The 21915-nt window shown below is 54.7% G+C and overlaps 1 protein-coding gene across 1 annotated transcript; it reads right to left on the bottom strand.

Annotated features, from left to right (window-relative positions):
- Positions 1 to 1232: 1232 nt before the first annotated feature.
- On the bottom strand, positions 1233 to 21608 carry MVK (mevalonate kinase). The gene is made up of 11 exons (XM_079717536.1): positions 21586 to 21608; positions 20576 to 20667; positions 19543 to 19690; positions 16711 to 16855; positions 14744 to 14899; positions 11510 to 11613; positions 10874 to 10919; positions 6854 to 6944; positions 6362 to 6478; positions 2990 to 3143; positions 1233 to 1969 (listed from the first exon to the last, which is right to left on the bottom strand). Exons 2-11 carry the CDS (start codon positions 20651 to 20653, stop codon positions 1818 to 1820), a joined length of 1191 nt encoding a protein of 396 aa, XP_079573662.1. The 5' UTR covers positions 20654 to 20667; positions 21586 to 21608; the 3' UTR covers positions 1233 to 1817.
- Between the last annotated feature and the right edge of the window lie 307 nt (positions 21609 to 21915).

The raw sequence follows: 21915 nt of genomic DNA on the forward strand, positions 1-21915 counted from the left end.
AGTGCTCATTCAAACCATATGGGGAACTTTCAAAAAACACCCAGGCCCAAGCCCCACTCTGACCACATACATCAGAGTCCGGAGGAAATCAGGAGCCCGAGCGTGGAAAACAGCAAGAATCACAACAAACCTGTGTCCAGGCAGAAGCACATAGGGGCTGAGGGCACAGGCTGGAGTCAGACCATTTGAGTTGGAATCCTGCCTTGGATGCCGATTAGCTGTGTGGCCTTGGACGAGTTACTCAACCTCTCTGAGCTTCAGTTTCCCGATCTGTAAAATGGGACTGAGACTGGCAATTATTCTCCAAGATTGGGGCAGATGAAAAGCAATGACTGAGAGACAGTGCTTAGAACAGTGCCATCAGTATTATCATTTTATGCATTATTTGTTTTGAAGGGTGGAGGCAGGCAACCCCCCATCAGTGATGCTAGGGCCATTTTCACATGTTAAGCTGGGGCAGATGTTATTCCTATTGCCCTCAGATTCCTGGCAGTGACCCCAGGCGGAACCTGGAGAGAGAACCCTGGTGTGGGGGGCAGAGAGACTGCTCTAAGGCTGGCTCCTACTCACCCTCCCCGTGAAGATGCTGGGAAAGAAGCCAGCTGCCCCCTAGTGGTCAAGGGCAAAAGCACAGAGCCATTTTAACCAAATCCTGCACTCCCTGCCCCAGCCCCCCAAACTTCTTGTCCGGCCTCTTGCAGACCCAGGGCTTCCAGAGCTTCCGGTGGCAATGTGCTAGCTACCAGAGTTTTTGTATGGATTCTGCCATTTCATAAAGAGCCTTGACTTGCAATATAAAGTTCAAATAGGGCCAGCAGGCGCCAGGCACTGGCTACCAGTGCTCAAGTCTCTTTCCCACCCCCAGTCAATTTTAGAAAGAAAGGAATATTCCATGACCTACAGCATGTTTGTTTCCATTTCTTAAAAAAGTCTGCGGATTAGTGGGTACTCACGATTTGAGAAGCAAGGAAGCTTAAAATTCCCCTTTTTTGAAAAGCGGGCTGGAGCTCTGCTGAGGGGCTGAGAGCTTGATGTCCGGGCATCCGTCCCTGTCTGGCCAGGGCCATCTGGGGAAACCCCGTCCCATCCCCCGAGACACACAACCAAGTGACCTAAAGCCTTTCTTTCCACTGAGAAAGTGGCTGCAGAAGGGACAGGACAGGAGAAGAAGGTGTGGGCAGCTGGAGACTACCAGACCCTCCCCCATCTTTCCGGACACGAGTAAAGCACCGTTTACTCAAGATCTTTTTATTCTCCCTTTGCCATCTTTTCTGCAAATCCCTTGGGTTCAGACTGGAAGAAACTGCACATCAACCCTGCCTTTGGCCAACCCTTGGGCTGCAGGGTAGAAGACAAAGACCGCCACCCGGACATCCCCTGAGGGGACCCACAGTCTAGCTGGAGAGAGCAGCCTGGGAAGGCTTCCTGGGGGAGGTGAGCAGAGGTGGAAGGAGGGAGAAGGCCCGCTGCTCTGGGAACCAGACCCCTGCATCTCGGATCTAAGCAGCCCTGCCAGGGGATTTGTGGGTCTGTGGGCGCTTCAGGGAGGACAGGAAAGAGGCCCTTGAGTCTCAGAGGACTCCACATGGCCCCACTGCCCGCCGGCTCCAGAGAATGTTGTAGAACACAGACATGGCTTCTGGGCCGCCTGACTCACTCCGGGGACTGGGGGGGCATGGCCAGTGGGAGGGGCGTCACAGAGGGGCTGGGGGCCTCCCGGTCAGTGTCAGGAGCTGGGTGCCCACTGGCCAGCACAGAGGCCAACTCCAGTGCCCAGAATAATCCGGGAAGGGGCTTCGTGGCAGGGTGGTTTCATCTCAGAGGGCATCCAGGGCTTGCCGGACAGGGGCGTCCAGGGAGGCGGCCGTGTGGACGGAGACACCAGGGGCACCGATGCTGGTTTCCCAGCAGTCAAACCCACAGCTGGTCAGCGCCTGCTTCATGGCCTCCACCTCTGGCCGCTCCAGACCTGTGGGGAGGAAGGGCGGCAGGTCACCCCTGACAACCATCCACTCCCTGTGCTCACGGCACAGGCCCAGGGGCCGGTCTTCCTGTTGGTATGCCGAGCCTGGCACCCTCCCTGGGAGGGTTGTGGATCCCGAGTCACAAGGATCTGGCCTTGGCTCAGCCGTGGGGCCTCAGACAAATGACTTCCTCTATCTCAGCCTCAGTCTCCTCATCTGGGAAAGGGGCTAATAATGAGACCTACCCCTCAAGGGTCATGGTGAGGCTGGCATGGGCTACTGCAGGTGGAGAGCCTGGCACAGTGCCTGGTACACCGCACACGCTCAAGAAATGTTCTCTCGCCATCGTCATCGCCGCCTGAACTAGGTCCCCACAGTCAAGGTCTCCTAAAGTTAGGACACGGTGACTCCCTGAGGCCTGGGAGTCCCACTGAGGCAGAGGGGGCCTCTGTGGGCCACTGAGGGCTTACTTACAGCAGAGCAAAGGGGAAAAGCAGGACAAGAAAAGGAAGGAGGAGGAGGCCAAGAAGGAGAGACGGAGAGAAAGGAAACTAAAAGGAGCAGTGACTCCCACCCCAGCACAGGGGCTGCTATAAGCCCGTTCCTCATCCTCGGCCCTGCTCTTTCCCCAGAGACTAAGAGGAAAGAGACCCCTTTCTTTTGTAGCAAGGTCAGTCCACATCGTGGCCCCATCAAGAGGTGACAGCAGGGGATGCAAGGCTGGTAGGGTTGGTGGTGACAATGTCCTGGTTACTTCTCAAGCTTGTGGGAGGCTTGGCAGGTAAGGAGGTGGTAGGAACAAGCCCGGCACCAGCCTCTCTAAATGCATTTTTCCTCCTTGAATCTAGGCAACAATCTTACATAAACTAGATTGTTAGCACCCTTATTTTACCAGTGTGGCAACAAAGGCCCAGAGAGGTTAATTCACTTGACCAAGGCCATATAGCAGAGCTGAGACTGTTCAGAGGCCTCTTCTTTCTCCCAAGGGAACTGCCCAGGTGGAACCCTGCCCATCCCCTGGGTACCTGGCCTGAGAAGCGTGATGCCACAGCCCCCGCCGCCTGCGCCAGTGAGCTTGCTGTGCAGTCCGTGGGCCATGGTCACCTGGCACAGCCGGTCCAGCGAGGCATGGCCCACACCGAGGGCATTCAGATGGTGCTGGTTCATGTCGATGAGCTCCTGAGGGAGAGAGGTCTCTGTTCCTGCTTGGTCTGCCTGAGGTCGAGGTCCTGTGCCCGCCCTGTCCACATGACAGCTGCTGGTTTGGGAACGCAAATGGCTCTGACTACCCAGCACACTGTCCCTCTCCACTGATAAAAGAACCTCTCCTTCCTGCAGGACGTCCCACGGGGCTGGGATGGAGCTGGTGGTGAGCACATGTCCCAGGCCTGGCCACAGAAGGCTCCGGCCATGGGGACTGATGAGGCCTGTGACCCCAGCTGGGCCAATGAGATCCCTCCCAGGGTTTACTCTCCCTCTTTCCTTGGAAGCTGCCCAAACTGGTTGACTTCAGAGGTAGGCTGCCAGAGTTATCTTCCCTGCACATGGTCAGAGATTACAGAGAAGATGGAGATTTCAGACTAGATCTTTGGCCCCTGGATCCAGCTATGCCTGAAGCTGTCCCCTCTGGTCGTCTCACTTATAAGCCAATAAATTCCTTTTCTGCTCAAGTCTAGTTGAGATGGATTTCTGTCATTTGCAGGAAAAGAAGTCTCAAGTAATATGCCATCCTACAGCTCCCTCAGGTACCGATCTTCAGAATAAGAACAGGTTTGTAGTTCTAACAAGGTCACAAGTGGGGGAAACTGCTAAATGTTTGTTCAGGTTTCTTTGATTATGCATAATAAAATTCCTGCCTTCCTGCAGATCAAACAAGATGCAGGTTGATGAAATAACAAAGCTAACAACCCTCACTGCCCAGGCGTTCCCTATTTACATTTCATTTACTCCATCGGTGTCTGGCAAATCCCTTCAACATGCTGCTGGCACCCTACTAGATGCTGAGGCTCTGAGGATGAGCTCCGGTCTGCAGGGAAGTTACAGATGTGGGATCTGGAGGCAGAGGGGCCTGGGTTTGGGTCCCAGCTCTGCCACTTCTTGGTCGTGTGTCTTGGGAAGAGGCCTTTCACTCTGAGCCTCAGTTTCCCCCCTTGTAAACCAGGGATTGTAAGAGTATCTGCCTCATTGCTGTGAGGATGGAATGAAGTATCGTTCACATGATGCCTGGAACGGGGTAAGTGCTTGGCAAACGTCAGCTGCTGTTAGTAGTTTTACGGTTGCACTACCATCATCCCCAGCTTTCAAAGGGGAAAACTGAGGCTCAGAGGAAAAAGTGATTTGCCTAAGGTCACTGAGCTAGTAAGGTACTGAGCTGGCACGGGAAGCTGGGTCTGCCTGATGTGAAGTGTGCATCTACCCCGCCTCTGAGAGCACCCTTGGCATCCCTCCCGCCACCCACTTCTTGCCGTGTGCGGCTTGACAGCATGCAGCTCTGCCCCCGGGTCCTGGGAGCGCCTGTGTGCCATAAGGGTTGCCAATCACAGGGCTGTCTGCCGAGGCCCACCTGGTTCTCCTGCCTGGAGCCATCGGGCAGGGTTGGGTCTGCCTCCCCCCCGCAGCCCGCCTCACACACCCCAGTACTTTTGACAAACGAGCAGACAGGCGTGATGGCCCAGTGGCAGCCTCGGGTGCCTTTCACCAGCCCCGAGGGCTGGATGGGAGGGAAAACTTCTGGGGGCCTCTCTCTGCGCCTGAACACCAGGTGTCACGTTGCCAAGGCAGGTTCCAGACACCTGTCACATTCTGATCCAAAATCTGTCAAGGATCAGATGACAGGCTGTGACACAGGAGAACAGCTCGCTGGCTTGAGTGCAGAGCTGTCCGGGAGGCGAGCTGCACATTTCAGCGGCTGCCGAAGCCAAAAATATACATGATGTATAATCGACGTGCTGTTCTGAGGCATTCTCCAGGGGCTCAACAGGGTGTATTTTAGGCAGCACTCCATCATTATTAATTTCCTACTCGGGAGGACTGTGTTCCCTTCCTTTCTACATGAAAGGAATTGAGAATGAGCAGGCAAAGGCTGGGGGAATGGAGGGAGGTGGCTGGGGGAATGAGGGCAAAAGCCCAGAAATGAATTAGATGGAGTCCCTACACCGGGCCTGTAGTAGATACTCATTAAAAATTTGTTGGGAATTCCCTGGCGGTCCAGTGGTTAGGACTCGACGCTTTCACTGTCGTGGCCCAGGTTCAATCCCTGGTCAGGGAACTAAGATCCCGCAAGCCGTGCGACGAGGCACACACACACACACAAAATTGTTGACTAAAGGAATAAACAAATAAGTCTGTGACTCCCCAGCTCAGGGCCACTCACTAGTTGGAAAACCTCAGAGAAAGTCATTCTCTTTAGGTCTTGGTTTTTGTATCTGTAAAGGGTGGCAACTTATCCACTTCACAGGTAGGTTGTTGTAGGACTAAGTGAGGAATCATTTGTGAAGAGACCTGGGAGAGTAGCAGTTCCCACCCATTACAGGGGCTGCAGACTCAAATGCCTACAGCGGGACAGGGAGGCACCAGGCAAAGAGTATAGTGCTGTGGGTAATACTTAGGGAGTGGTGGGGACTACGGAGAAATGGAGACCCCAGGGCCACTCTCAAGGGGGTCCCCTGGGCACCTCCAGCTGACCGCTGCCACACAGCTATGTCAGCTGGGGCTGCCGGATCTTCTGATTCTTGCAGGGAAGCCAGATGGCTTTTTAATGCAGTCCATTCACTGGGACAGATGCACCGGGTCTGGGAATGAGCCTGGGCCCTCTGGCTGAGCTGGTGGCTCATCAGGCATTGTGCTCGTGTGTTACCCACAGGGCCTCACTGCACTCTTAAGACACTCCAGTGAGGCCAGATTCAGACCTGGGCCTGAGGAAATCCGAAGCGTGAGGTCTCAGTCTCTACACTAGAATTAGGCACAGGGTGGTGGCTGGAGTATTGACAGTGAGAGAACAATTTTAGACCATGTCTGATCCACAGCATGCAGGTGAGAAACAGTTACTGCATGAATAGATGCACTTAGCAAACATGACGGGCAAGAAGCGGCCAGGGGAGAAATTGCTCCTGGACCTATGGAGGACTGTGTCCTTACATGCATGATCCCCAACTTGGCCTGTCATACTTAGCACATGCCAGGCACCGCCCTCAGTGCTGTCTGTATGTTCACTTGATTATTCCGAATCACCTGGGAAGAGGCTTCAAAAGAAGGCACGCTTGCTCATGGGTGCACACATGGGTGCCCAGGCCCGGCCTCTGTGTTTTAACTCCCAGGGATTCTGAGCGCAGATGGGGAGCCCCTGCCTGGGACAGCGCCATGGGTGAGGGACCCCGATCCTGCAGGCGGGCTCTTACCTCCAGCACGACGTAGTGCTCTGGTGCCAGGGCCGCCGCCATCTCCCCCAGCACCCGCTCGCACTCCAGGGAAATGGCGTCTATGGAGGTCAGGAGGGGGGCCACAATCTCTGGGAACTGCAGGGAAAGGGATCGAGGGCCCATGAGGCCTGGGGGCTGGCAGACACTGGACAGCTGCTCCAGCAGCAGGGCAGGGGGAGGAGGTGTCCCCAGGGCCCACACCCACACTCTAAGGAAACCCGCTCTCCTCCTGGCCTGGTCCCCGCCTTGTCCAGCCACGCTTGACCCAAGCGGGGGTTCTCACTGCAAAGCCAGCACGTCTAACAATCCCTGTTCTGCCTCCCGGCGGGGGTATGGACGGACAGCACCTTCCCAGGTCCCCTCCACCCTACTCCCCTACACTAACCCACGAGGCAGAGGAAAGGCTTGGACACCCAAACGTGAGTGCCATGGCCCTGCCGGGAACCCGCCCAGGAGTGGAGCCAGCGGCACCTTCAGCAGCCTGCTCCTGACACCGTCCACCAGGGCCTTGGTGCTGCGAGGGACTTTGGTGTTGGTCAGCAGGATCTTCAGAGCTGGTGGCCTGTGGGGTGAAGAGGGTCCACGGTGAGCCCAGGACAGGGAAGCTGGGTCAGGGCTCGGGGCCCACCTGTACTCCGCCCCACCCTGACCCAGGATGTGCAGGAAGCAGAGGCCCAGGGAGGCAACGTCAATGGCAGGCTGGAGACAGGTCCAGGGAGCATGGGTTCCCGACGCCCACCCCGGGGTGCCCACCACCGCCTACAGCTGCCCCCCTGCTTTGGCCCCTGGGCGGACGGACATTCTCCTTTGGCTTGTGACTCATTCATTCATTCAACCTCGAGCGAGCATGCACATGGAGGGCCTGGCATGCATGGAGTTAGAAGTTCAAAGGGTACAAGAAGGGGCTGAGGTTCTGTCCTGTGGGCCACCCCGGGGAGCTGGAGAGGAGGGTGCTGGAGATTCAAAAAGAAAAAGCCACAGGACCAGGGATGGGTCATGGAGGGGGCGTGGGGGAGAAGGATGCTCCAGTGGGCACAGGAACGCGAGGGGAGGGCAGCCTTATGGGAGAGTCAGGGTCCCAGCGCTCTGAGCCACTTCTTGCCCTGCCTCGACGGTGCCCAGACCGGTGGCCCTGGTATGATACCAGGTGTGGTTAGAGGAAGTCAGTCACCCCCAGGTGGGAGAACGGAGGGCCTGGGGTGGCCACGGTCAGCCGGCTCTCCAGCACGACCCCGCTGTCCTCATCTGCCCTCTGGGCTTTCTAATCCCTCCTAAAGCCACAACCCCAATTGTCCCTGTGGTTGGCTGTCTTTGGGGACTTAAGCCACTGTTTCTTGTCATCCCAACCTGCCTTTCAGAGCACTGCTCCAAGGCCAGAGACAGAGCGTGGAGAATTTGGATGAGCTCTAGCCAGAGATAGCTGGAGATGGGTAGGCCCCTGATACGTTTATTTGCTTTTCTTTTCACAGATCAAGATTGTAAAATCCAACAGGGCTGGAAAAGGCTGTCAGAAACCTGCTTGTTCTCACCGCCCATAAGCCCATGAAATTAATATCGATTCTCAGCCTTGGAGACTGGCTTTTTTTTAACTTTACAAACGATGAACATTCTATTTGGCTTTTCTCTTCCCTTTAAAGACAAGCCGTTCCTCAAAAGGGCAGCATTCTGGGAGGTCGCATCTTGATCCTCTCCGCAAACAATGCTTTTTTTTTTTTTTTTTATTGAGAAGCACCAGGCGTGGTCTGGGGTGCAAGGGCTCCTCTTTAAGCCATTGGTGGGATTAATGTGGAGTCTGGCCTCCTGGCTTCTCAGAGAATCTGCCATCTGCTCGCCGCAGCGCCCTGTAGCCAGCAGCAAAGGTCGGTCGCTCTGTGTCACCATCCATCGGGGTGGGAGAGCTTTGGGTATCACATCTTCATCTTTCTCAGATAAAGTCCTCTGCAAACGGGCCTGCTGCTAGCCCTGCGGGCCCCACAAAACTCAGGGTCCTATGACATCCAGTGACCACCACCTGGGGCTATGCCCTGTAAGTGATCTGGGCCTGGCTATGTCCTCAGCCTCATCTCATCTCTGCCCTCCCTTGGAGCTCACTCCACTCAGCTACGCTGGCCTCCTGGCTGCTGCTAAGCACACCAGGAACACTCCTGCCTCAGGGCCTTTGCATGTGCGTCTCCTCCTCCAGGGACCTGCCCCGGCCTCGGCAGCTCTGCTCAAATGCCGTCTGGTTAGAGGCTTCCCTTGATCAGCCTATCCAACTCCCCCCTTCACTTTCCGGCCCTCACTCTGCTTTATGTGTCCTAAGGCCATGGGGATGGCCTGCCGTGCTCTTACAGAGACATCTGTCTGTGGGTTGTCCTCCCACAAAGTGGGAGTTCCGTGAAGGCGGGACTTTGGGTTCCCTGCTGAGGCCCCAGCACCCAGTAGTTGTTCAGAGATATTTGTAGACTGGATGAATGAATTTGGTCAGGAAGGAGTGAATAAGCACTTGATAGATACCGCTTCTGATTTCATGCCCAGGATCCCTATTACGTAAATGAGAAGACAGAGGCCTCAGGAGAAGTGACTCACCTAAGGGTCCCCAGCAGGCAAATGGCAGAGCTGGGCTCAAACTTGAGCCTGTGGACCCCAGAGAATCTGCCACCACCCCACCACCACCACCGGCCACTGTGCACACCTTGGGGCCTCTCCCCACGCCTCCGCATGCCTGGGAAACCCTCCAGTGCTCAGCTCTTAATTCCCCCCACAGGCCATGCATGTGCCCGGCCACATCTGCATTGATCTTCTGTCCCCAGAGCCCAGTTCAGGGCTTAGGATGCAACAGGCTCGCAGGAAACAGAGTGAATGACCTGCCCCTGCCCCATGAAGGACTCCCCAGATCTGCAGCCTGTCTGTGACTGTCATCCCCAGCGGCTTCAGAACCCCAAGGACACCTGTGTGCCGAGGACCACAGTCATGGCTACCTCCTCCAAAAGCCCGTGGGCTGAGGGCAGGCGCGGGCCCACACACCTCTGCATCCCGCCTTCCCTCCTGCCCTCACTGCACATGGATTCGGTCCACCTGGCAGGGCCAGCCGCCACCTGGGCACAAGGCCCCCCTGCCATCGCTTCCACAAGCAGCCGGAGGAAGCTGCTCTGAGCTCCTAAATGGCTCCGCTTCCTCCTTTGTGTGGAGCAGTGGTTGTCACCCAGGGGGACTTGCCCTCCAGGGGACAGGTGGCAATGTCTAGAGCGATCTTTAGTTGTCACACTGGGAGGCAGGGGAGGTGCTACGGGCATCCGGTGGGCAGAGCCCAGGGATGCTACTAAACATCCCACGCTGCACAGGACTGCCCCCACTGCAAGGAGGTCTCCAGTCCCAAATGTCCGCAGTGCTGAGGCTAAAGAAACGCTGATGTGGGGCCTCAGGAAGGCAGGCTTGGCTCCCAGAAGCTGACAGAGCAGGGGTGGGGAGATGCCAGAGGTGCAGGCAGAAGGAGTCCGCACCATGGCCTGCCAGGTCACTGAGCCCCGAATGGAGTGGCCCAGCTGGCAGAGGGCCGGGACCTGCTGTCCAGCTGCCAAGAAGACCACCCTGGCTGCAGAAGGTGACAGGGAGCCCTGGGACCCTCAGAGTGTGGAAAGGCGCCCCGAGGCCGCAGAGCACCCTGGGACAACCACTGCCCCCCCAACTTGATGGAGGGCTCAGGGAAGAGCCAGGAGGCACCTGCTCCTGCTGGCCATGGGCTCCACTCCTGCCGCTCACGTTTCCACACTGAGTGCGAACAGAACAGAGGGTGTTGGAATTTAACATGCATCTCTGTAATTCCAAGGCTTCCGGCGGGAGGGCGGAAGGAAATATAAAACAAGCTGAAAGTTGCTAAATGTCCCTTCCACTCAGACTCCCACGAGCCTGCTGCGGGCTCCAGTCTTGCTCGGCCATGGTGCCGTCACTATGGCAACTCCCACGTTGTCTTCTGGTGGCTTGTGTGTGTATGTCTGTCCCTAACCGCCCAGGACTATGTCCAAGATTCATCTTTATACCCCTAGATCCTAATGCAGTGGCATCTGGAACACAGGATGGTATCAGTTCTTGTTTACTGAACAAATGGACGGATGAACAGGTAACTGAATGAAGGTCTGGGGAAACAGCCACTTCCTGGAAGCGGAATGGCGCAGCCTCGCATGACCTCCCCCTCTGATCTCTCTGCAATTTAAGAGCTAAAGTGGGGAATTCTCCGGCGGTCCGGTGGTTAGGACTCTGCACTCTCGCTGCTGAGGGCCAGGGTTCAATCCTCCCTGGTCAGGGAACTAAGATCCCACAAGCCACGCGGCGCAGCCAAAAAAAAAAAAGAGCTGAAGTGGAGAGGAAAGAGCAGGCTTCCTCGCGGCCCACGCCCTGTGGGACCACACAGGGGAGGGGACGCCCAGGGGCACGTGCCCCTCACTCCTTCCCACAGAAATGGGGCTCCCCCTTCCCTGCCAGACGCGGAAGCTGCGGCTCCCCCAGAATTACCTCTTTAAGGATGAAATCTTCCCTTGCTGGTATCGGAGCGCTCCTCCTAAAGAGAAGAAAGAGTGGGTCAGAGTCGTAGGAAAAGCTCCGTACCTGTGCCCCTTGGGAAAGGGGCTGGGTTTGGGGTAGGGGTAGAGTGTCACCGTGACTAGACTCAACCCCGTAACCAGGCACCTCACTTCAGGCAGCAAAGGCCCAGGAGGGCGCGAAGGCGCTCTGCGCCCAGGACTTGGGGTCCCTCCCTTACATCCAGGCATCCAGCTTCCCTCCGACGGGCTGCACGGCGATGGGGTGGAGGTGGGACCACAGCAGGCGTCCTCACCGGAGGGGAGCCCAGCTGGTGTGGTCTGCAGACCCCACAACAATGGTTCTGCAGCTTCACCGTCTGGACCCCTGGGGCTGGGGGTCCCACTGAAACCGTAGCTTCCCAGGCCCTGGCCCACCCCGCAAGATTGGGATCCAGGACGTGCGAGGCCCTGAGACGTCCCCCATCCCTCCTCCACCAGGAAAATGCCATCTTCTTCAGAACCCACTGACGCTGCTCATCCCAAACCCACAGAGCCTGGGCAGCTACGCTTGTCCTAAGAATTTCTAAAAGAATAAAAATAAAGAACACAGGCCTGAGGCAGCACCTACCCCAGGTGCTGACAGCGTTGTCCACTCCAGAGGGGTTCCCATGAATCACCCTCTCCCCCTGGAAGGCCCACTTGTTAATTAGTTCCAAGCTCTCCTCAGTCCACCTGAAGGAGACACAGAGATTCGTCTTTACTGTCCACGGTGGTGAATAGGGGGCTGGGGGTCACCGAGGGAAGCAGAGGGCAGGGGTCACAGGCTGGGCTTGCTGGAGACCAAAAGGCAAAGGGGCTTGGGCCCCCGAACTCAGAAAGAAGAGAAAAATAAACAATTTTGAACCTCTCTGGCTAAAGAGCATGCCCTAAAGCATGCCTTTTCGCCTGGTGCAGTGAAAAGAGCCAAGGCTTTGAGTTCACGGGATCCTGCTTTTTGCCTCTTACGAGCTGAGTGACCCTGGGCCCCTTGCCTGCCCTCTCTGAGCCTCACTCTCCTCTGTAGGATGGTAACTCCTTCCTCCTCACAGGCTCAGCGCAGGGGTGTGGAATGTGGGTCATCTCGGGATCCCTCCCCAGCCCGCGGCCACGGTGCCTCCCCAGAAGGGATGCGGACTCAATGACAGTTTCAGTGAACAGACCCAAAACATGTGAGTATCGAACGAGGGCAAGTGCTCAGCCCCACTGCCCCACCTTCTCTCTCAGCTCTTGTTTCCTTTCTGTCGAGTCCCTGCCCCGTGAAACGGCAGAAGCCACTGGGGCTTGTGCAGCTGAGCTGGGAATCAAGCAGGGAGCTGGTGTGGACCCCATCCCGCTGCTGACTCACTGGGCATCCCTGAGCAACTGCGTCGCCTCCGACCCTCAGTATTCTCATCTGGGAAATAGGGATAAAGATGTCTACCTCACAGAGGATTTTGTGGGATGGAAAAACACACAGGTGCTTTGTAAAATGCCCAGGGGAAGAGTATGTGCTCCGGAAAAAGAGGCCACCTGGGATCATGGCACCTGGAGTCACTCCAAGCCTGGTCCACCCACTCCTTTGCTGTGGAGCCTTGGGCAAGTCAATCACCCCCTCTGAGTCTCTTTCCTCATCTGTCAGATGAGGATTTTAGGGACCTGAGACTCACATGGTGGTTGTGAGGCTATGATTCATAGTGAGTTAACACTGCTCAAAGCTACTGACTACCCAGGGCCAAGCACTGCGCTAAAGGCTCTCTCTAATGGGCCATCTGTAATCCTCACAATCACAATAACTCAAAAGGGAAGGTACAATTACCATCCCCTTTCTTACAGCAGAGGACACCGAGGCTCAGATCACAGTACCACTCACTGCGACATCAGAACCACATCTGCTAATGGAAGCCTGAGCTCGTTAACTACTGACCTTTTTGGTGCCGACGAGACTCACTCACTTGTCCAATATTTATTGAGCATCTACTATGTGCCTGTGACTAAGCCCACACAGACGTGGTCCTTAACTGCTTGCAGCTTGGAGTCTAATACAGAGCAGATGTCAGGAAGCCACCAGAACTTAACTACAGCCTCTGGGAAGTGCGATGCCGGCTGGATGGGGCACACCCTGTTCTGAATGGAGGGGCTGAGGGACAAGGTAGGTCAGTGAGGCAAGACACAGCGGGAGAGCAGTCCAGCCCAAGGCCGTGCAGCCTGTGTTACTCCTGGAACTGGACAAGAACTGGCCCTTTCCAGGACCGAAAAGTGAGCGAGTGAGCAAGCCAGCAAGGTGGGGAAGGGGTAGCGGAATATAGCCCAGGGCCTGGCCCACTCTGCAAACTCGAGTCTTCCTTACGATTGGGAAATGCTGGGGGGCAGGGCGGGTGGGTCTGCTCTCTTCACAGCTTCTGAGAAGGAATGATGGGAGAACTGGGTGGAAGGAAGCAGCATGAGAAAGACCACACCCACACGCACATTGGACACTGGCTCACCCACAGGCGTGTACATGCACGCACGCACACACCCATATCCTTTGAAAGGCAGAGCCAGTTGGCCGGCCTGTGGGCAGGTGTCTATCTGGGACACCCAGGGCAACACGGCCTTCACTGCTCTGGGCTAGAATCAGTGATCAGCACACAGTGATGAGTGGCTGTCTTGAAGCCTCCGTCCTGAGTCACCATCTTTTCTCGGGATCAGCACATGTCAAGGCTGGAAGCTCCCCCCACCCAAGGGATCACAGGTGCTGCCCCTCACTCTCAGATGAGGAAATGGAGCCCCAGAGAGAAGCCAGTTAACCGGCAAACCTGAGATTCCTGAAAACCATTCTGGAGAATAGCTGTCTCACATCCCCCGCAGGTGCAATCATTACGGGCTCATTACCTGCCAGATGCTTCCCACGGCCACCTCCGCGGGCCCCTCCCCCCCCATCCCACCCCAGCCTCTCTCCAGCACACAAGCCCTTCAGAGCAGCCCTGGGGAATTTGGACCGGGAATCACAACAACAGTCCCACACCTGCTGCGGCCACGGGGACCAAAGCGACCTCCGGGCTTAGCCAGCAGAGCCCCCGACACAGCACAGCTGGGCCCACGTGGCTGGTACATAAGGCCCCCCAGCGGGAGGGCTCCCCGGAGCCATGAGGGCCCAGGGCAGGTGTCACCAAGAAGCTGCCAGGCTGGATGCTGGGGCCTCATCCCCAACTCCCAGGGCAAACTGCATTATCTGCGCTTGGGCCGGTTTCTCAAGTTTCCCCAAGTAACAGAAACAGTCTGCCGGCAGCCCTGTCTGGACAAGCCTCAGTGACTTACAATAAGCCGTGGAGGAGACGCTGCGACCTCGTGGGTCGAGGACCCGTGGGAGGGGAGGCGCCCTGACCTGACGGACACTCCTCCTATGTTTATTTCCCAGCACGTTACACTGCTTTTCATAACCATTTGGTACCGGCTGGCAACCGCCGGGTATCCGTATCGCCATTTACAGAAAAGAGCACTGAGTGAGGCTCCCAGGGTGGCGGGGCGGGCAGCAGGCTGGCCAAGGTCCCTCAGCGAGTCGATGGCAGGGGCGGCCCGATGGCTCCTCTGATCCATTGCCCTCTACATCCGGGCTCAGGCTCTTTCTACCAAATCACGGGCACCTGAACCCAAAGGAGGCAAGGAGGGGTGGCGGGTGGGGGGCAAAGAGCTCAGGCTCTGGATTCAGACCGCCGGGTCCAGATCTTGCTCTGCCATCACTAGCTGTGTGGCCGCCCTGTCCCCCAGCGTCCTCAGCTGTAAGGGGGCCAAGGGACACCTCTCTCCTCTTGGCGCGGGGTGCGGAGCTCAGGAAGGACAAGGAGCGAGGCGAGGGCCTGATTACCTGCTGGCGGCCTCGCCATCCTTCAGCGGGTTTGGGATCTCCTTGCATGCCGTCAGGAGGGCAGCTGCCAAACACACGGAGTAGGCGGCACTGGAGCCGAGGCCGGCCCCGGTGGGCAGCTCCGACCACACGGCGACGTCCAGGCTGGGCAGGGCTCTGAAACACAGCAGGCAGCAGAGAGTGACTCTCCTGAAGGGCCGTGAGGGGCCAGCGCTGAACCGGTGGCCCAGACCCAGGACTGGACACGGGCAGGGCCTGACTCTAATTGTCTGGCCCGATTTTCTGACCTCGGGGAGATCTCCCAACCCCAAAGGCACCCCTGTTGGATGGCAGGAACTCATGGTGAATCAGACAACTTGAAAATAGGGAGAGGATCGTTTAAGTCACTATGTTGTTGTCCAACCGGAGCTCTTCCTAAAAGTGCCTCGCGATCCACCGACCATTCCTGTTAACTCCTTCCTGCTCCGCACACAAGCAAGGCTCTTTCAAGGCCCTGCCCTCAGCATAGGCTGGTCCCTCTGCCCAGGACAGCTCTGCACCCCTTTCTCCCCCAGGGGAATTCCTACCCATCCTCAAGACCATCCTCAAATGATCCCCCTGGGCGCTGATACTGTGTTCATGGGATGCCTCTCCCGCTGGACAGCGTTTCCCAGCCGCGTGTAACACAGGCCTGCTCTGGATCAGCAGAGAGTTCCCAATCGCTGCATCTTACCTCTACTTCCCCCCAGCGAGAACTGTCAGACGTCAGGTTCTATCATTTCCATTAAGCACTCTTCCCGTTTTCCAAATATAACATTATAAGACTGAATCTGCCTTTTCAAACTGCACATGCCCACCCCACCCACATCAGATTCTGGAATGTGTCCCCCGCCCTCACCCCGGAAGGGGACACTCCCCAATCAAGGTGAAAACCCTGGCATTGGACAGCAAGTGTCAAGATGTGATTGAATGTGTCTGCAGCGCAGCGCCCAGGCCCAGTGGCCGCTTAGCCAGCGTCTGCTGCACGAGTGAAGGGCTGCACCTCGAGGCTTTCCCTTCAGGCTCTGGACCACAAATCACAATGAACACGCACTGTGTGCCAGTTACAGTGCTAGGCCCATTTCATGTATAATGTTTCTAATCCTCTGATAGTTTTTCTGAGGAAGGTGATAATAATAATAGCTAACATTTATCAAGCTACGTGCCAGGCTCTGAATCAAACACTTTAAGTAAATGAACTCATTTAACTTCACAGGAACCCTATGAGGTAGGTGCTATTACCACCCCCATTTTACAGATGAGGAAGCTGAGGCTCAGGAAGGGTAAGAACCTCACACAAGCTAGTAAATGGTCACGCTGGGGTGGGAACCAACGCCGTCTGACCCTCAGCCTGTGCCCTCTGTCACCATGTGATACCACCTCAGCAGGAATGTGCCCCTCTAGGAGCAGGCTTTCCTGAGAGAGCAGACAACCCAGATCTTATCATAACACAGGCTTCACTCTGCTAATCACGAAGTTCCCCTGGAGCCTGTGGGATGTGGAACAAGGGTGCCTCTCTGGGCATGGCTTGAAGAAGACACACAGTGGATCTGAGAATGGAATCTGGCTTTGGTTGAATCGAAGAGGCCAGAGGAGGCAGTGTGGGGTTAAAAGGGCAGGCGCTGACACTGAAGGGAACTAAGTTGATTTCCCAGCTCTCACCGCTTACTAAGTAGCTGTGTGGCCCTGAATGTCTCTATCTCTCTAGGTCGCAGTTTCTCCCTGTGCAAAATGAGGAGAGTGTCCTTCTCGTGGGGTTGCCATGAATATTGAAAGCAGACCATACATATAGGGTCTAGCACGGCTCCTGGCACGTGGCGAGGACAGCTGCTGTTATTTAGAGCCTGGGAAGGAGCCCGTGCATCGTCCAGCAGCCAAAACTACCGCCACCCTGGCTCAGTTTCCGGGGCAGGCCGCACCCAGACTCCCTGCCCCGACCACGCACACACCTCTGACTCTGGCAGATGGACAGGTACAAGTAAAGGAAGGACAGCACAGCCAGATGCTCGTGGTCGGCACAGTCCTCGGGGAAGCCCGCCACCTCCTTCAGCTTCTCCACTTGCTCCGGGGTGAGTGCTGTGACGTCACCTTGCTCTGTCACATGGGCAAACAAGTGCAAGCGGGTGAGTGAGAGGGCCTCGAGGCTTTTACAGACACCAGAATACAAAAGGCCGAGCAATCACGGGAGTCAGCATCTGGATGGACATGGACTCAGGGTCCAAGCACCACAGCCGAGGGTGTCAGGGGACTGCAGGCTTGGGAGGCAGGCGGACTGGGGTTTGGGCCCTGACTGTGCCAGTTACTGTGACCTTGAGTAGGTGACTTAATTTGCACCTCAGTTTCCCTCCTTGGTAAACAGAGAATAACAGCAGTACATCCTCCCAGGGTTGTTTAAATAAGGTACAGAGTATCCTTAGCACTGCTCCTGGCACGCAGTAAGGGATTAATTGCTAGTAGTTTTCAAACACACACAAGCAAACACACACACACGCACACACAATCACTCAAAGGCCTAGGACTGAACTCCAGGGTACAAAATCAAAACCAAAGTATTATTTCCCCAATATTTCCCTCTCCCAAAACATAATTAGTGAGAACAGGACACACACATAAAACCAGGACACATAAATGCCCGAATGTTCACCATGTTTAGGACTGTTAGGAGGGAACAAAAAACACGAAGAAAAATGTGGCAGATGCTGGCAACCTAGCAGAAAACTTGACACCAAAAGGTTCAGATCCCCTTTGTCTCCTTGGAGAAGTAGCCTAACGAGCCCTTGCGAATGGACTACACTCTATATCACAGCCTCCACCCACCTCCCACCCTGCGGGATCCTCACAGCAACCCTCCCAGGCATCACGACGCTGCTCACAGGGGCTCAGAGAGGTAAGTGACCCTCCCAGGCTCACACAGAGAGTCTCAGACAGGTGGTCTGAGACGTGTACCGCTATACCTGGCTGCTCAATCCATGCTACTGACGTACAAAAGCAGCAGCCAGTTCTCATGGAATGTTTCCGGCCAGGCTGAGTGGCCTGGGGTAGCACGGAGAGCAAGGGCCAGGTTGCTCCAAAGTAGTGACTCTGAATTGAGGCTGTCCCTGCAATCACCCAAATACACAGGCCGGGTCACCTACCACCACTACCGATTCTCAATAGGAGAGGGGCAGGGCCAGGAAGCCATCTGTACTGTTAAAACAACAACAACAAAAACCTCCCCCCGGGATCTCAAGGAAGAACTGAGGCTTGCTTGAAACTGTGGGTTTTAAACTCTTCCTTCATCTCCCTGCAGGGTTTGGGAGTGGCTGAGTGACTAGATGTGGACTGATTCTCATGGGGGACAGGGAACCGTCTGGAAAAGGCTCCTAGGGCTTCCCTGGTGGCGCAGTGGTTAAGAATCCACCTGCCAACACAGGGGACACGGGTCCGAGCCCTGGTCCGGGAAGATCCCACATGCCGTGGAGCAACTAAGCCCGTGTGCCACAACTACTGAGCCTGCGCTCTAGAGCCTGCGAGCCACAACTACTGAAGCTGGAGTGCCTAGAGCCCGTGCTCCGCAACAAGAGAAGCCACCACAATGAGAAGCCCGCTCACCGCAATGAAGAGTAGCCCCCGCTCGCCGCAACTAAAGAAAGCTCACATGCAGTAACGAAGACCCAACGCAGTCAAAAATAAAAAATTAATTAATTAATTAGTTTTAAAAAAAGAAAAGGCCCCTGGAGGAGTCTCACTTGCCCCACCCTGGCTGGGAGACACTGTTCCAAAGGACGAGGCGTCAGCCCAGACAGGAGACACTGAGAGCGAAGAACACACCACAGCTTTGCTGCAGACAGTCACTCCGCTGATGAACGAACCGTGTCTGCTCAGGAGTGGACAAAACAGTCCCAACACTAGCAAAAATAAGCACCGAGGCCTTTATTTATTGGCATGGGAAGAGAGCCCCAATATATTGAAGAAGGCAATAATCCCACACGCTTCTAAGAAGTTTATACGGAAAAAAAAAAAAAAGAAGAAAAAGAAAACAGAAAAAGAAAGAAACAAAAAGAAAAAGAAGGAAAAAAAAGAGAAGAAAAAAGAAAAAAAAAGTTTATGTGGCTTGATCCAATTTTGGGCAAAAAACAAGCTCTCTCCCTATCTCAATCAATCAATCTAATTACTGGTCTACAGGAAATAACCCAGAAGGATGAACACCAAAATGCTTAGCGTTATTCTGGGGGGAGGGTAGAGTGGGAGGCAGTGACAATTGGGGATTTTTTTTTCCTGGCAACGTCTCAGCATTGACCGTATTTTCCAGTAACATAAGTTACTTTTATTTTTAACAATCTTCAATCACACAAAACACCAAAACATTCTCTTTGTTAAAACAACATTGTAGAAGGGAGGCTCCCTTTGTCCACTCCCCGACCGTAGGACCCTCCAAGACATAACTAATCACCATTGTCAGTGGATATACATCTTCCCAGGCCTCTTTGCATTTACATACCCACTGATACTTAATCTATACGTGCTGTTTTGCATCTTGTGTTTTTTCACTCAACAGTAGGCCCTGATGACCTGTCCCAATGGCTCACATAGACCCAGTGCATCATTTTATGTTTTTAAATTTTAAAAAAATTAATAAATAAGTGAAGCTATTTTTGTGGGGACAGGAGAGAAAACACCCCCAGAGTGGCTGGCTTTTGGTCCCTTGGGGACAGCCTGGGCTGACAGCCCAGCTGTCCTCCTTCTCCTTCTCTTCGGGGCCCAGGCTCTTCCCGCACCTGGTTCCTGCTCCCTGCACTTACTCAGAAAGCTGGTGTCCAGCATCTGAAGCTTGGCCACATCCCAGGCCCGCTGGATGCCAATGTTGGGTAAGTTGAGGCCCACTTTCCCATTGCTGTGGGGCTGAAGCCGGAGGAATGTTCTCAAGTTCAAGGCCACAGCCAGTGCTACCTATAGAATGAAGGGCACAAGCAATTAGCCTGAGGGTGGTTGGCAACAAGCATGGCTCCTGTCTTAGGAAAAAGGGGCCCTTCTCAATGAGCCGAGAAGAGAGGGCAAATACTAGCACACAGGCCACTCTCACCTATGCCCTTGGCAGACACTGCTAATCAACCTCGGCACCCTCTCCTAATCAAACGTTGGCACCCTCTCCCACACGCCTAGGCACAGCCACTACCAATCAATTAGGAGTTAATACCTACTTATATTTGCCCTCCCCACGTAAAACTTCACACGTTCTCAACACCAAGGAATGGCTTCCCCATAATCACCATGCTTTCAAAGAAAAATATAAGTTAAAAATATGAAAAACGACAGCTTGAAAGAGTGGAAAAAGCATGGCTTTGGGTTCAAGCAGACTTAGGTTCACTCCTAGCTCTACCGAGGTGTACGGGACCTTGATCAAGTTACCGATCCCCTCCTAAGTCCCAGCTTCCACGTCTGCAAAACAGGATAATGAAAGTTTAACATCAGAGGGTAGTTGTAAGAGGTAAATGAGACAATGCATGTCTCAGACTCCTTTGCAGAATCCTATTCGTTTTCCCCAGAGTTTAGTCCTTAAAACTCTTCTCTTCTCCACCGAAGCTCACTTCCTAAGTGACCTCATTCCACCCACGGGGCTTTCCATGTCATCTTTTTGCTCTCTTACTGGGTGGGCCAGAGAAGCCCTTCAGAGGGCCTGAGACCTGTCTTTTCTTTGCCCAGCTGGGGAGAAACTGACCTCCTCTCTGATGTTACTCCCAAGCTATGCCTCAAGGCTTCCTTTCAGCTTCTTTTAAGGTTAGCATCAGGGAGAAGCAGTTCCTAATCCTCAAAGGCTCAGGGGGCCTTGTATACCTTGCCATGGACCACGGCATGCTCTCCGTGAAGGATGACTTTCCCTGGAGCAGACACCAGCAGGACTTCTGACAACATGGCTCCTGGGAGTCCTGCAAAGGAAAGCCAGAAAGAGGATGGAAGGTCCCCAGAACTTAGAGAATGCCTAGTTCAAGCTCCCCATTATAATAAAAAAGGCAGCTACCATCAGCATTTGCTATGTGCCCAAAAAAAGCAGTGCAGGGTAGCAGTCAGCTAGACACATCAAATAGATCTGGGTTCAAATCCAGCTCTTCCACTCCCCAGTGATGTCATCTTAACTAACTCACTCAAATAGCTATGAACCTCAAAAGTTACACGGGGACAATAACTGTACTGACCTCAATGGGTTTTGAGAAGGTTAAATTAAATAATGCAAGGGAAACACTTACGGTCTGGCACACCATAATCACTCAAATACTCATAGTTACTTATTAATGGCTCTGTTCTTGGTTCCAGCTTTTATTATTACTACTATTAAAGACAGAAATTTAAATGAAATCATGGACCGGAAGGAACCTTTTCCTGGACATTTAGGCTGTTTCTAACGTTTCACAATTACAAACAGGCTGCAGAAAACAGCTGTTATACTTTTTTTTTTGGCACACTTAAGTCAGGATCTCTACAAGACAGAGTCCTAGAAAGTGACTTGCTGGGCGTACGTGTGCGCGTTTTAGATTTTTATAAATAATGCAAAACTACCATCCATTTAAGGCTTTACCTCAATAGCATGAGAGCAGAACCGCACTATGCGCTAAGTATATACTAGAGTGATCCCTGTTTCTTAGGGGGGGAAACTCAGGCTCGGAGTGGGGGGACCTATTGCTTGTCCGAAACTCCAAATCCGGTCTGTCAGATTCCAGGTTGCCGGCTCGTCAGGGTTCTCAGAGTTGGGGAAACTAAGCCAGAGAAGCCGGGAGCCCGGTCCAGGGTCGTCCTGGGTCTCGGCCTCGGACTTCGCGCCACCCTGTCCCGGGACCCCGACCTCTCACCTGTCGCCACAGGCCCTCTGCTTCCGAGCCCGAGCCGCTCCGAGACTCCATCCCCAAGCTCACGGGCGGCGGGGGGAAGAGGCCTCTTCCTTCGCCCAGCCAATCAGAGCGCGCGAACCGAGAGCCCCTTTACCAATTGGCTTGAGAGTTGGCCAATAGCTGTTGCTAACTAAGTCCTCACGGGTTTCCCCGCCCATCTCCTTCCATGAACCAATGAAAAACAAGTCTCTGGGAGTGTCCCGCCCTGGGGAGAGAGCAATGGACCAATGGAAGATGGCGGCTGATGGGTGGTGCGGCCGGAGGTAGGTGGAGTCACCCCGGGATCTGGAC

This window comes from Hyperoodon ampullatus, assembly GCF_949752795.1.
Source record: "Hyperoodon ampullatus genome assembly, chromosome: 13".
Taxonomy (NCBI): Eukaryota; Metazoa; Chordata; class Mammalia; order Artiodactyla; family Ziphiidae; genus Hyperoodon; species Hyperoodon ampullatus.